The sequence below is a fragment of the Quercus robur genome, chromosome 1, assembly GCF_932294415.1.
Source record: "Quercus robur chromosome 1, dhQueRobu3.1, whole genome shotgun sequence".
NCBI classification, from domain to species: domain Eukaryota; kingdom Viridiplantae; phylum Streptophyta; class Magnoliopsida; order Fagales; family Fagaceae; genus Quercus; species Quercus robur.
In genome coordinates, this window is record NC_065534.1 from 30,753,173 (window position 1) to 30,768,819 (window position 15,647).

General features: G+C 34.8%; 1 protein-coding gene across 1 annotated transcript; it reads right to left on the reverse strand.

Moving 5' to 3' along the window:
* Positions 1–1,973: 1,973 nt before the first annotated feature.
* LOC126729446 (uncharacterized) lies at positions 1,974–3,533 on the reverse strand. The gene has a single exon (XM_050434903.1). It carries the CDS (start codon positions 3,341–3,343, stop codon positions 2,156–2,158), a length of 1,188 nt encoding a protein of 395 aa, XP_050290860.1. The 5' UTR covers positions 3,344–3,533; the 3' UTR covers positions 1,974–2,155.
* Between the last annotated feature and the right edge of the window lie 12,114 nt (positions 3,534–15,647).

A 15,647-nucleotide genomic window follows, 5' to 3' on the forward strand; every position in this document is an offset into this window, starting at 1 on the left:
TAACGAAGTGGAAAAACAATGAACAACCTCTTCAATGTAAAAACCAATTCAGGTTCAGGGGGTCCAACCCATATAGAAAAAGCAATTACAAATAATCTACTTCCAAACCTTTTGCAAAACTAAACTCTATATCGTACTCTCCACAAACACCCCATTTGTCTTCTCACCACATTGACTCAAGCTACTCTAGAATCTTTCTCTGTGAATCTCTTTTACGAGTGAACCTCATCTGCAACTTAGAACTCAACAATAACAACCCACTATTGAGAATTAACTCACTTAGCATATGCACACACAACACACATACAATCCACATAAGTCAAAGTATCCAAATAACACCCCCCCCCCCCCCCCAATTGCTTAAATAATCTACTTCCAAACCTTTTGCAAAACTAAACTCTATATCGTACTCTCCACAAACACCCCATTTGTCTTCTCACCACATTGACTCAAGCTACTCTAGAATCTTTCTCTGTGAATCTCTTTTACGAGTGAACCTCATCTGCAACTTAGAACTCAACAATAACAACCCACTATTGAGAATTAACTCACTTAGCATATGCACACACAACACACATACAATCCACATAAGTCAAAGTATCCAAATAACCCCCCCCCCCCCCCCCATTGCTTAAATTCCTAATGTCCTTATTAGGGCCCACATTGTATTGCAATGCCCCCTAGTCACATAGTGTTACTAGGTTGGCTTTGATACTATTTTTTACAACCTGAGGAAATACTAGTCATATCTACGCTATACCCCAAAAGGACAATTCAAGTTACAATTGAGACCCTGAGTAATCACTTTATAACCCAGTTTATCGAAGTAAATACCAAATGTGAGACTCAGCACGTGCCCGCACAACACTCACTTATCCAATCTAATCCACATATTTCGGACTATCACATCAACAATCTTGCTTGAGTGAGAGTGAAGCAAAGTTTCTGCCTACTTCAATGTTTCATTTGAGCAAGTCCCAATTTTCGCTTGAGCAAAATTCTTTGGTCTTTAGATTTTCAATCAGCTCATTGATAGACTTCTAACATAATTCAAATACATCAATTCCAGCCCTCTTTGACACTAGTTTTGTCATATGGACTTTGCCAACATCTAGAACCTAGCAGTCTTCTTTTTCAAAGTCATGAAAAGAACCAGAAAAAGAGGAAGCCAACAAATGCATACTTGATCTTCCCTTAGGTTCCTGCAATGTCTTCCAGGTGAACCATATTGACATTCATGGGTCATATGATGAAAGTGTGCTGTGAATGACAACTTATTTTCTGTCATCTTCTCAGCCAGTGGAGCTAATTATGAGTTCTCACAAATGGATTCACTTCTGATGCACTTATTTTTCATGTCACTCATTCATCAATATATAATCATTTTAGGTCCACCAATTTCATGGACATTAAATGACTCGACTAACCAGCATCTATAAACCAAACTTGCAGCTAGTTCTATGATTGTTGTATATGATACACAGTCTGACAGGTATATATATACGGTACAATTCTAGAAGATCTATACTGCTTTGAAACTTTTATAAAAAACAATACTTTTCTAGATTGTGGATTTGGATTGAGGAATCTGGATTGTTCTTCTTAGGGTACTAGTGAACTATGGTAACTCCACTTAAATAAAATAAAATAAAACTTGTTTCTTAAGTGTGTCTCTATTACATTACTTTAGCAAGCACACCAAAGCTTACACAACGCACTTAATAGAGACTTCAGACATAAACGTAATTGCTAGCGCATGGCCAAGTGAAACTGAAGAACTGTAAGAACTCAAAAGGCATAGAACAGAGAAGAACCATAGCCGTTTGCTTTCTGCAATCTTGCAGGTAATGTAAGGTATGTCAACAAATAAAGGCAATCATTAAAAAATGATAAGCCTACCTTGTAATCACAATCCAGCCAAGCTAGTACATTTCAAGGAACAAAAATTAATGCAACAAGAGAGATTGTAAAACTTGTAAATAATATAGAAACAGGCTTAAAAAAAATGAACGAACAATAATAAACATCCAACAGAAATGTGCATCTGTTATATAGAATCTGACATTTTCCATTTCCATTTCAAAACTCAAGTACTTGGATCCGACATATCAATCAGACAAAACGCAACATTAACAACAGCATTCCTGAGTATTAACTAATAAATAAAAGGAATGAACTTGTATCTAACTTTAGTTGCATACTCCATATACCTCTCTCCAAATGTCTCAACCATCAAAGCCTCCTCGAGTTTTGCCTTCTGCTCATAGTAAAACAAACAAACTGCTGCAACAAACAGCAAGCTCAAAGGTGCTCGAAGTGCAACACAGTAAGTGGCAAACAGTAGCATTGTAGACGAATATATTGGATGACGGACCCAACGATACGGCCCAAACTGCACCACAGCAGTTGGCACAACCACCTTTTCTGAATACTTTGCAAGATACAACGTTGAATTATACTGCATTAACATTGTCAATATTATCAAAATCCAAACCCCCACATTTGTCCACCCTCCAGGAATGCGATGCAGCTCAGGCCCTTCAAATGCAGCCAACCAGTGCCCAACCATAACTCCAACACAAAACAAAAGGCGATACCACTTGGGCGGATTCACATCCCACTTGGGATCATGTGGACGAGCATAGTAATCCCCATATAACCTTTTCCTTACACTAACATTGAAGAAAAAGAAATAATGGTATACAAAGAAGAACACAAAAGGCCAACCTTCAAGATAGCCATTGAAATGGGCTGGTGGGACAAGAGTGAGCCAAGTAAACGTGGAAGTAACAATGGCAAGTTGCTCAAATATGTTTGCTTCACCAATTAAATGCTTACGAAAGCTATATAATCCGTAAATTGCAAGCGCTATCGCCACAAACCATGGCCAGAACAACCATGTCCAGCTGAAGTACATCCAGAAAAAGGGGTTGAAGAGCATATTTACAGTCCATTTTGTGGCTGCAATGGCAATGGATAAGACCCCAGACCACTTCACAACATCAATTGGAGTTAACTGAGAAAGGGTTTTCTTCAACGAATCAAGTGAGAGGTTTTTGAGGGGTTTTAGCAATGGGCTCTGAGAATCCGAGTTGGTAGTGTTGGAATATGAGCATTTGAGAGGAGTTAACAAATGGGTTCTTGCTCTTGTCGGCGAAAATGCTAATGGGCTTGCATTAAATTGCCAATGTGATGGGGGTTTGATGGGTTTAAGACTTTGGTGGCGCTGATAATTGGTGCTTGGCAAGTGTTTGTTGAAAGGTCTGAAAGAGAGTTTGTTGTTTGTGAGTGTTATACCAAAAGGGAGGGTTTTTGAGTGGAGGACAATTGAGCTGGCTTCCATGGTTGATTGATGCCAAACAGCAATGAATTTCTACGACAATTTAGCAAATAAGTTGAGCACTGAGCATTGCTTTGAGTAGAAAATGAAGCAAAGGGAAACGCGGAAGAGATTCATGTTCTTCTGTATCAGTCACTGTGTCGTCAACAATGTAGCTAAGGCTTTTTTTTTTTTTTTTTTTTTTTTTTTTTTTGTGTGTGTGTCTTGACTTTTGAGTTTTGTCAACATTTTGGTTCGATGGGAGTTTGGGTTTTGATCATATGTGGGTTAATTGGGCCCAGCCCATCTTAGTAATGGCAAAAGTTTGAGTTATGATTTGTTAGAGAAGGGTGAAAAATAAGAGAAAGAAAATACGGGAGAAGGGAGGTAAGAGCATCCACATCCGGATCTCAAATCCTATCTTATTTTACCATCCCAAAAAGCTACTTTATTACTTATACCATACCATTTTTCAATATACCCAACATCCCAACTTTTATTTTCCTATCCTACTCATTAAAATAATATTTTTACACAATAAAATAATATATCCTTAAACCCAAATAAAAACAAAAACCCAACCAACTGCTGCCACCACTACCACGAAGAACATACCCAAACTATTCATTTTCTTCAAACCCCAGAAACACCAGCCAGAAACTCATGGCCATCCAAACCCAGAAACCCATAGATTAACAAAATTAAAATCAAAATCAAACCCATAGATTAACCCAAAACTCCAAACCCGCCGATCCTCAGCCCCAGAGCCACCACAACCCACCACGACCCGCCACGATCCACACCGATTCAAAAAAATCGGACTCCATTTCCACACACACACAAACGATTCACAAATGATTCACAAACACCGCCAACACACACAAACCCAGCAAACTCCATTTCCACCACGACCCGCCAACACACACACACACACAAATGATTCACAAACACCGAAACAAACCCAGCAAACAAACCCAACAAATGATTCACAAACACCGAAACAAACCCAGCAAACAAACCCAGCAAACAAACCCAACAAATGATTCACAAACACCATCGGAAAAAGGCATAACCACCGGACCTAAATCCAACCACCCAACGCCAACCCAAACACCACCCAAACGCCACCCAAATCCGACCCAAACCCAGCAAACAAACCCATCGGAAAAAGGTGAAGACCCACCCTCTGCCCAAACAAACCCAGCAAACACCGAAACCCACCATCAAACCCATCGCGCTGACTTCCAACCACCGGTCTCCACACCGATCTCCACCGCGCTGACTTCCAACCACCACGCCCATCGCAGCCGCGCCACCACGCCGATCTATAAATCCGATCAGGCGTGAGCTCCGGTCTGGCTTGGTGATTTGGCGAGAGAGAGAGAGGGGATGAGAAACAGAGAAGGAAGAGAGAGAAAAGAAAGAGCAAAAATGAGAGAGGAGAGAGAAATTACCGGGTTTAAAATGGTTGGTGAGTATTAAAAAATTATTTTTTTTTATACCATTCAGCTACAGTACCATCTTACATTTGAGATGGTACTGTAGCTAAATCCCAAATTTAAGAATGGCATATGCAATATAGCCTTCCCATTGTTGAGTAGTTTTGGGGCTTAAATGCCAAATGTTAGGAACATTTGGCATTTACAAGCCCCACTGCTGATGCTCTAAGGGAAGAGTAGGGAAATAAGCATATTTTTTTCTTGGGAAAGGTTAAGGAATGTCTTAAGGCATTGATTTAGGAATCATTTGTAAAAATATTTTATAAAAAAATGATAAAGTAATTAATTTTTTTGATAGTTTTTTAATATTTTATTTTTTATAAAAGTAGTGTTAAAATCTTTTATAATATGATGATTTATTAATAATTGCCCTAAAGTAATATAACCATTTTTTCTTTTATATCTTGGGTGGCAAATGGCCATTATGTGGATCCCACATTAAAAATTCACCATTCTTTCTTTTTCCTTCCAATTAAGAGGAATAAAACAAAATGACGAGTGAAGAAGGGAAATAACTCTCTCTTTTCCTCTTTTTTTTTTTTTTTCCTCCTTTTTTCCATTTTCTTCTCTCTTCCCTTAATCAATGTTAAGCAAAAAGCTTCTCATACAAGAATAAAGTTAAAATTCAATTTATTCCCTTGATTTTTACTTTATTTATAATTTAGATTATAAGGGTAATTTATGTCAATTTAGTCCCTACATTATCAAAAGGGGTAATTATAATAAACCCACTTGTGGTTTGGTCCAAAATCATTTTGTCTATCAGTGATTTAAAAGATGTCACTTTACTCACCTAAGGTAAGTTTCGTTTGTCTTTTGTAACCCACCTTTGTTAAAAACAAGGGTAAATAGGTATTTTTGTTATCCTTTTATGTCTCTCTCCTCTCAAAACAATAAAACACATACAAAACAAGATCAACCCTTTGGCTAGTGAATAGGGGTTGGCTTCAGTTTTGGACCACGAATAGGGGCTGGCCTGATATCACCCTTTGGCTCTCCATTCACCATCAAAACCATTACCTTATTTTCCTTCTCTCATTTCTAATGAAGATCGACCCTCCTTTTATAAATTGTGGGAGGTGATGGTTTATTACAAATGTTGAATGCCTATTGATAACGTTTGCATTGCAAAATCAGGTACAATCAGGGGTGTGCATGAGTCGAGTTGAGAAGTTTCTTCAACCCAACCCATTATGGTGGGTTAAAAAAATCCAACCCAACCCACATGAATTGGGTTGAACAATTTCTTTTTACTTATTATTATTATTATTATTATTATTATTATTAAATTGAGCAATAGAATAACACCACCACAAATAAGAGAAAATTTATAATCAAATAATCCTAAGCGTAATATCAAACCAACACAAATTATGTGAGGAGAACTTAGGGTTTGGACCTTATTTAGAGCTTAGAATAGGAGTGGGAGTGGTGGCAGAGAAAGAGTAAAATGAGATAAGAAGGATATTGAAATGAGGACAACTTTAGGGTTTGAGTTTTATTTATGGAAGAAGGGGCAAAAAAGTAAATAACAAAATTGTATAATATATTTTTAAATATATATTTTAATATTTAAATATATTTAAAATATAGGTGGGTCGGGTCGGGTTAGGTGGATTTGTGAATCTTATGACCCAAACTTAACCCGATCCACTATAAAAAAATTTCACAACCCAACCCAATCCATCAACCCCTAAAAACCAACCTAACCTAGCGGGTTAGGTTGGATCGGGTCGATTTTGGCGGATTGGTTACACACCCTAGGTACAATGGTTCTTGGAATCTAGTGTTGCGCAAGTCTTGGCCATCTAGAGAGGCAAGTAATGGCTCCCTAAATTTTAGCTGTTATTAGTACTAAAATCCTTTTTGACTATATATTGCTCAAGTTTAGTTCATTTTAATGTAATTGATGACCTTATTTTCTTTTATGTGTAAACACAATGAGTAAAATTTTTTAATCATTAAAAAATATATGCTAATAATTAATAAATATGTTATAGTTGAAATAATATTATTTGAGTTACTTAGAATTATTTTTGTTTGTGAACTAGTAAAAATTTAGATTTACCAATCTTGTATTGTTAGACAAATTATATTTAACTTTTCTTTGAAATATACTAATTTTATTATCAAGAAATTACAAATATTAGTCTGATATCTTTGAAACTTATTTATAAACTTACACAATCCAATATAAAATTGTCGGAGACATTTTGCGCCATGGGCCAACAAATGGGAGGACGGCCCAAATCTCCCTTGGGTTCTTTAGAAATTATTATTTGTGGAGTGTTAAGCCCAAAATTCCAAAATTTAGTGAATAGAGGCTAATGGTGCTTTAACAAGAGAGAAATCAAAATGTCTATACAAAAATGCTGAAAAATGCATAGAAACACAACACAAGTCCAAAACTTCAACTCATAGTCAACGAGAAGAGTAACGAGGAAGAGAAGAAAGGTTCCTCTGTACCCATATTTCCACTCCCAAACTTTGGAATTGTGAGGATGTTAGTTGGCTGAATGATCTTTTATTCTAAAGTTTCAGCTTTGTGGGAAAACGTGGTTCGCTTTGTCTTGAGCTGGAGAGAGAGTTTTATAGCATCCTTTAGGTGTCCTTAATGACTGGTTTTTTAGGCTAAAAGATAAGGCTATGGACCTCCAAGGTGCTAAGTTGATGCTCGGTTCATATTTGTTTTAGTTGGGTAAAACAATTAGCTTACTTTATGCATAATTTGGGAAAGATTTGACTAAGCCCCCATTGACTCCTCATTTTTAGTTGTTTCAAGCTCTTGGGAGGCTCACCTAAGTGAGGGCTAATAGCTGAAGTTGGCCAATGAGAGCCAACTATTTTTAAAGGAAAAAATGGGTTTGGGCAGAAACTTTAAGCCATAGTCAGCCAATGCATAAAAACTCTTTTGGGATGAAAATTTTAGGTACAAAATCTCCTCCATGAGCCTGAGGTACTATCAGTGTCCCTTGTCCACTTGGTAGCACACATGGGTTGGACTCATGCAAAAGGTTCGACAGAAACCAACCGATACCCTCTAAACCACACTTCCTTAATTTCCCTAATATGTCACATGGGTTTAGGTCATGCTTAAAAGAATAAAATATAATTTGCTATATGAATTAGGCTCACATGGAAGTTAGGCTTAGTTGAATCAGGCTTGTAGAAAATGTGTTGTGAAAATGAGTATCAACAAAAGTATATATATTATTTAGCCTCAAATTCATGAGTTTGTTTGCAAACACATTATTTTTTTTTTTTTTTGGCTTGTTTAATAATCGAGTCTAAACATTAGCTTGAGTTTAACTAGTTTGCTAAATAAACAAACATAATCAAGTTCTTTCTCAAGCTAAACTTGAGTTGTTCATAAAACAACTCAGTTTATAAACAACCTAGTCAAAACTCATATACAGTACTGGAACACTCAAAACCCACAGCTAACGCAAACCTACAAGTTACAACTAACTTAGAGCATCTAGATTGGTGGAGCCAAATTTTTAGCTTTTTGGCACCACAAAAGCCGATTTATCTATTTTAACTTACCATTTCATAACACACCTAACATCAATGGTTCTATTTTTTTAGCTACTTCATTTAAATATTTTTTTATATTCTTCCTTATATCTTTCTCTCTCTTCCTCTTCATCTCTCTCTCTCTCTTCTCATATACAAAGCCTCTGCCACCACCACACCAACAAACCCTCTACCAACACCACACCAACTAGCCATACACATCTCTTGCCAGCCATCACCCACCACAACCTAATCACAAAACCCAGATCTGCCACCATCCACCACCACCAAATCCAAGAAATCCACCACCAAAATCCAAGAAACCCACATCCAAAATCAATCACCACCACCAAACCCACTCCCAAACCCACCACCACAAAATCCAAGAAACTCACACCCAAAATCAATCACCACCATAGCCAAGATACACCAAACCCACGGAGACGGAGAGATAGAGAAAATAGGAAAGAGAAGTGAGAGAAAAAAAGAAAAGAAAAAGAAAGAACTGGTGAAGAAAGAAAAAGAAAAGAGCAAAGGGATGAACCAGAGAAAGAAAGAAAGAAAAAGATAAAAGAGAAAGATAAACCGGAGAGAAAGAAAAAAGAAAAAGTGCGAGAAGAAAGAGAAAGAGGGAAAAGTAAGAGAGAGATAATAATAATGATTTTTTTTTTTTTAACCGTTGAGCTACAATGCACAACCATCTTTGGCTGTGCACTGTAGTTGGGAAACTATAATTTTTGGCTTTAGCTCCACCAATGGAGCCCCAATTTTGAAGTTGATGGTGTTAAAAATAGTAATATAGTTTTTTAACACCACCAATAATAATGCTCTTATATTCTATCCCATAAAAACCAACTCTAAAAGCCAGCATAGAACCAAGTGTGAGGACTAACCCCCCCCCCCCCCCCCCCCCTCTTCCCCTCCCCCCAATACCCCCACAAAGAAAAAAAAAAGATTCAATCTTTACTTATAAACTTTGTTAAAACTTAATAATAATAAAAACCCTCAAATTATTCATATTTCTTACATAACCACCCATGGAGGTTACTCCTACAACCCAAATTGAATACAAAATGTTCAAGGGTCATGGCGGAACTTTGACTATCATATTTAATGCCATTAGGCCTATCTCATCTGTCTTATTAGGGCTATTATCCTAATACATATCTCTTTAGTTGGCTTGAGTGGGCAATTCACTGGCATGTCCAGAGCTATATCCTAATTCAATTTCCCACAAAAAACCTCTCTATATGCTCAATCAATAGTCAATACCCTTCACTCAACAAAACAAGGTATGCTTAACAATCTCTATACATTATAACTCTTACATCTTTCATTTTCTCCATGGACACTATGGGTGGTCTTGGTTGGTCAAATGTTTTCTTCTTTAGCAAGTGGTTGGGTCAATCAGAAGGTTTATCACAATTTGGTCGGAGTAGAAGTCCTTATTGCGATTCCATTATGTTGCCCCAAATTTTTACCCACCACACCACCTTAAATTTGTTAATTTTGTATATTTGATATTATTTTGAACTCCTACCTTGTCCTACCAATGCATAAAGGGGATTCTCATAGCTTTGAAGTAGTAAGAAAGAAATCCATAGAAACAAATCCCTTTCCTAGCCCTCCTTCAAGATCTCAAGTAGTGCGCTTCGATGATGGCCAACCACTTCCAGTCACAATGTTGTTAACAACACTATTGTTGTCATTGTACGACCCTATATGGGCCGCTACAAAACTCATCCAAAAAAGGGGTTTGGTATGTTATCAAACTCTCTTAATTCTTCTTGTTAGAAGAAAAATAATAGAAATTGACCGTTTGTGCTATAGGCTGAAGCTTAAGATATAGTGATCTTAGACTATTAGAGTCAATAGGTGAGCCTCATTTATCACATTATTAATGTCTTACATGTCATAAGGCTAAAATGGTGGGAATAGGTTGTCAAATTTTCTTGAGTTTTGTTGGATTGTAAAATTAATTAGTCTATATACCATGCTTGATCAGCTTAAGTTTTGCTTATCATAAACTTTTAGGTCCAGTCCAACCTAAACTTAAGGTTTTTAGCTTAAGTTAGATTCGTAGGATCCATTTGAGAGTTTATAAAGGAATGGAATGGAATATAATGGATTTAGTTGGGAAAGGAATGGAATTTAAAAATCTTGTTTGGATGTTATAAAATAAAGGAAATGAAAATAATGGAATGGAATGAAATGTAAGTAACATCGTTTGGAAGTGACATTGGAGGGAATGGAATAGAATTATTTTATAATAACATTACTATTATACCCCTCATTTTAAAGAACATAAAAAATAATCAATGAGAACTTATAATTGCTTTGAAATGTTTAGTATTTAGTGGATGATGTGAAACTAGTTAGTCACAATTGGGTCTGTGTTAAATTATTGAATTACAATATAGTTTTGTCAATGTGAATAGATTGCATCACACTAATCAATAATTTAACAGATGAAGATAACGGCGTGAAAAATTGACAATAGCACAATTTCTTTATTTCAATTTACAAATTTTTTTAGGGGTTGCTAGTTTTAGATTGGATCTTTTTTGACTGGTGAGCTTTACAATAGATTTGATAATTTAATGCATCTCCATCTCCCAATTTGATGCAGGAGCATAATGGCAACTTATGTGGCAGCCACATAGGTGATTTGTGTCATTTATTTATAAGTCAGTCCATTTGTCTTTTATTTATCTTTATTATTTACTCAAAGTAAATAATACGTCTTGTTGGTAGTTGTTCCAGCTTAATAAATCTAATCATAGGGTGATGTGAAGTTAGTCTGGTGTAGACATTTATTTCACATGCAATGTATTCACCTATAATTATCAATAAGAAATCATAAGAAAAGAAAGAGAAATTTTCTATTCAGAAAATTATTTGCAAGTGTCCTTGTTTTGGAGTTGAATGATTCCTCCTAACAATCAAGTGTGTGACTTGGTCACGTTGAGTGATATCCGTGATTAGTAGTGTTGAGTGACATCCGCTACCTTTGGTTTAATGGTATCCCTAAACTATTCATCCTATCATTAGGTTAAATCTTTGATTTAGCCTATCTAGCATGTCTTGGCCTGCATCACAATTTCTTATACTGAACAACATCCCTCTAAAACCAGCGGTGATACAACTACTAACATATCAATTTCCTGATATAAAACTAAAATAATTCTAGTTTAAGGAAAAAGAAAATTTTATTGTAGCTAAAAAATAAGTTATGCATATTTCTATGTTGTAAAGAAATTCACGCATCACATATTTATTCTCAACAAAATAAATATTGTCTAAAAATGTAAACAAATATCTTTTATAAAAAAAAAAAAAAAAAAAAAAAAAAAAAAAAAAAAAAAACTCCTGTAATGAGTCTTGCCAAACAAAACAAAATAACATAATCCATTCCAAAACTAAGGTTGGCCAAACAATTCAACACTTTTTTAATTTTTAGGCCTAGACATCAGTGTCAATAGGACACATTTGCGCTCATGATTTGGGTAACCAAAGAACATCTCCTTTTATGTTGGATTTTCCATCAAAAATATGTGGGCCTCAGTCTTTGATATTGGATCTAAGTCCAATATGCCCAAAGTTGCATGAACTTCTACTCCATATGACTTTGAAAAGCACTTTGTTATAACCTCAGTCGCTTTATCAATTGTCACTGATACATTATCAAATGACTAGAAAATTACATTCCTGAGTTCATCATCTTTTGCCAATCGTCTTTTCTTGCTTTTAGAAGACATTACATCTTGTGATGATACTCGATAACGTGCAACATTAATTTTTGGTGATCTCTAATCATCTTCCACTTCAAAGTTTTCCAAAGAAACTTCATTTTGAGATATCAAATTATTAATCTCATCAATAGTAGTTGATGCAGTATACCTAGCATGTTTCTCCTTTACAGTTTTAACATGATCACCCTTTACTCTATCTTTAACCCAAAGTTGTGCCATCTTAGAGTAGTTGGGTATAGGTGTTGTCATCCACTTCTTGGCTGTAGGTTTAGACTGTTACAAATCAAGAAAAATGGTTAAACAACAGATATATTTATGTAATACAAAATTAAACTCACAAAAAATAGTAATTTACTGCTATGAATGTCTCCCAAACTTCTGGTTCAACTGTCTATATATTTAAAGAATATTCCATCCAAAATTACTCAATCCATCTTTAAATATGTCATAGCATTCATGAAAATTCTTCTTCAGTGTCTTTTGTCGATTTTTCACCTTATCCTTATTAATCTCCATGATAAATTTTTCAACCAACTCTTTCACTATATCATCATATGCTTTAGAGGTAAAAGTTCCATTAACTCTACCACCTATGATCACCTGATGTAAAAAAACATTCACTAAAGCATCATCCATAATACTACTCCATTATACTTCTTTACTTGAATCTCTACCATTCTTCTTTGATATCTTATCCATGCTATAATTAATAGGACAAAAAACACACATAAAATATTGTGTAAATATTAATATTAATTATCAAAAGATAGAGAGCAATATCAAAATGAAAAGAGAAATTTGCATAACATTTAGGTCTAAGTAATTGAAACATAACATAGTCTTAAACGGCATGACAACAATAAACACAAAAAAATCACATTTGGACATAGTTTTGCCACATGACAAATGCTATGGAATCTCTTATAACATCTCATTGCCTAGCATTCTCATCATCTTCTCTTGGAGTAGGGGCCGCATGTTCACGATGAGAATATAAAACCTCTTCATCAACTTTAGCAATAAGACTTTCATCAGGATCGACACCCATTAAATAATTATGAAGTATGCAACATGCTAAATGATTTCATTTTGTGTGTCAACACAATAACTAGGATTTCTAGTACTTGTTATGATAGGAAATCTCTTTTTAAGTATACCAAATGCTCTTTTAATAGCATTGCGCAATGACGCATGATGCAAATTAAACAATTCTTTAGCATTTTCAGGGGGAAGAACATAGTATTCTTTTAAATGATAATGCACTCTCCTATAAGGTGCAATCAGACGACTTCTATTCATATATTCTGCATCAACAAAATAATATTTACCTAATAAATAATAACAATTGTTAATTATATACTATAAATTTTTTAATTATAAAGAATACATCCTAATACGTATTTGAATTCAATTTACCTTGTGAAATTTTCAAATTATCGTTTCTAGTAAAAACACTCTTTATTATTCTCGAATTTGAAGCAGTTCCTTCCCAACTCAGTAATACGTACATGAATTTCAAATCAAATGAACCTGTCGCCAACACATTTTGTGTTGGGTAACCCTTCCTACCCCGATATCTTGGTGCATCCTCATTAGACACTTTGACACGAATATGTGTTCTATCAAGTGTCCCAATACAATCCTGAAATTAAAAATATCTCTCAAAGACATTTACCTTAAAATATACTTATACTAAACTACTATCAAATATATAAAATATACATGATATATTTCAACTGACACTTCGGTTCCATCAAGTTGTCGAAGGAATTGATCCTCTAATATAATTATTGATCTTAACACATTATAAAAATGGCGACTAATGATCTCATCGGAACAACAAAAAAAGAATGACATTGTATGGATCTTTACATTATGTGACAGAGTGTGAAGAAACTTGGTAACTTGCTCTTCAACTGTGGCACGTTATGTGTCTTGAAGATCATCGTCTCTTCGCAAAATGTCACACAAATCTTGAAAAGCTTGTGGACCCATGCGTATTACATCATAGCATTTTTCACTAGATCTAAGTCGCTGCATTATTTCATCACGAACTAATTGTCTTTCTATGGTTGATTGTGTAGGAATGTGGGGAACATGTCTTTTCAAACGTTGCCTTCGATGAATAATGTAGCACAAATAACGGCATGAGCATGAATCAATGCTAGTTTCCTCATATATTCCAAAAAAATTATGGTCTTAAGTATCTCATCAATCAAATCCAAGTAAAAAAATAGTTATGTTATTAGTTGGAGTCCTAGTCAAAGAAATTATAGGCACATGTTTTATTCATTATAAAATTTGGACACTTCACAATATACTTTTGATAGCTTTAAAACTGTAAATTAAATTTTTTTATATGTTAACATATAATTAAATATATGAACAAGAAACAGTATAAGACTTGAATACATTGAAATGAATATATTTTAAATATATTCATTTTAAATGAAACAAAGCCAAAGGACACCATTCAAGTAGCACTCACAATACTAAATTTTGTTTTTCCATTTCAAAATCTGTCCATTATGTCAATTTAATGGTTCAAAATCTTATTTTCAGAATTTAATAGCATACAGACTGCCACGTCCTATTCCTCATATCAGATCAAAAATAGTAATATCCTACTTTTCATTTAAAAAAAAAAAAAAACATTGGTGATGACATTGTATGATGAATAGCCAATATAATTATGAAATTATCCATAAGAACAAAGTTTTGCTTCAATTTAGTGTAATTTTTGTAACCTACAACACCACATTTATACCACCGAAAGTAATATATTATATTTTGCTACCCAATTCACACAAAAGTTCAGGAAGTGATTAATTAGCAAAACAACTATCATTTTATGACAAAACATTATTTAAAGAAAGATGTAAGCAAACCAAAGAATTTGGCTGTACAGCAACGACTATCATTTATATGTCACTCATTTATCCGTGGACTCCATAACTATTATTTATAAGACTTAAGGGACAAAGAAAAAGAAAGACTTACTTGTGAGCAGTAACCAAAACTTGTAGTAGTCGAAGAATAATGTGTAGTTATGTTGATTTACAACAGTAGCTTCAATAGTTTCTCACGAAAATCCACGAATAGCAGTAGCTTCACTTTGTAGCAAATAGACAATAACATGTAGCTATGTGTGTGTGTGTGCGTGTGTGTGTGTGTGTGTGTGTGTGTGTTTTTTTTTTTTTTAATTTTAATTTTAAATTTTACGGCTGATTGAGAAAAGAATGGTTGATATTAAAGGGGTATTTTAAGGGTTTTAACAAAAATTTCATTAAACCTAAATTCATTCCCTCCCATTCCTCCCAATTTTGAGGGGAACAAAAATTTGAGGTTTTGAGGGAAAAAGGGAGGAATGAGCGTTCTCTCCTAACCATTCTATCTCCTAACCATTCTATTTCCTCCCATTTAAACTCCCAAACAAGAAAATGAACCTTCCATTCTCTTCGTTAAAACTCCCAAATATGAGGAGAGAAAAATATTCTTTTTATTCTATTCCATTCCATTCCATTCTTTACTCCCAAACAAAGCCTTAAGCTATTCATCTTA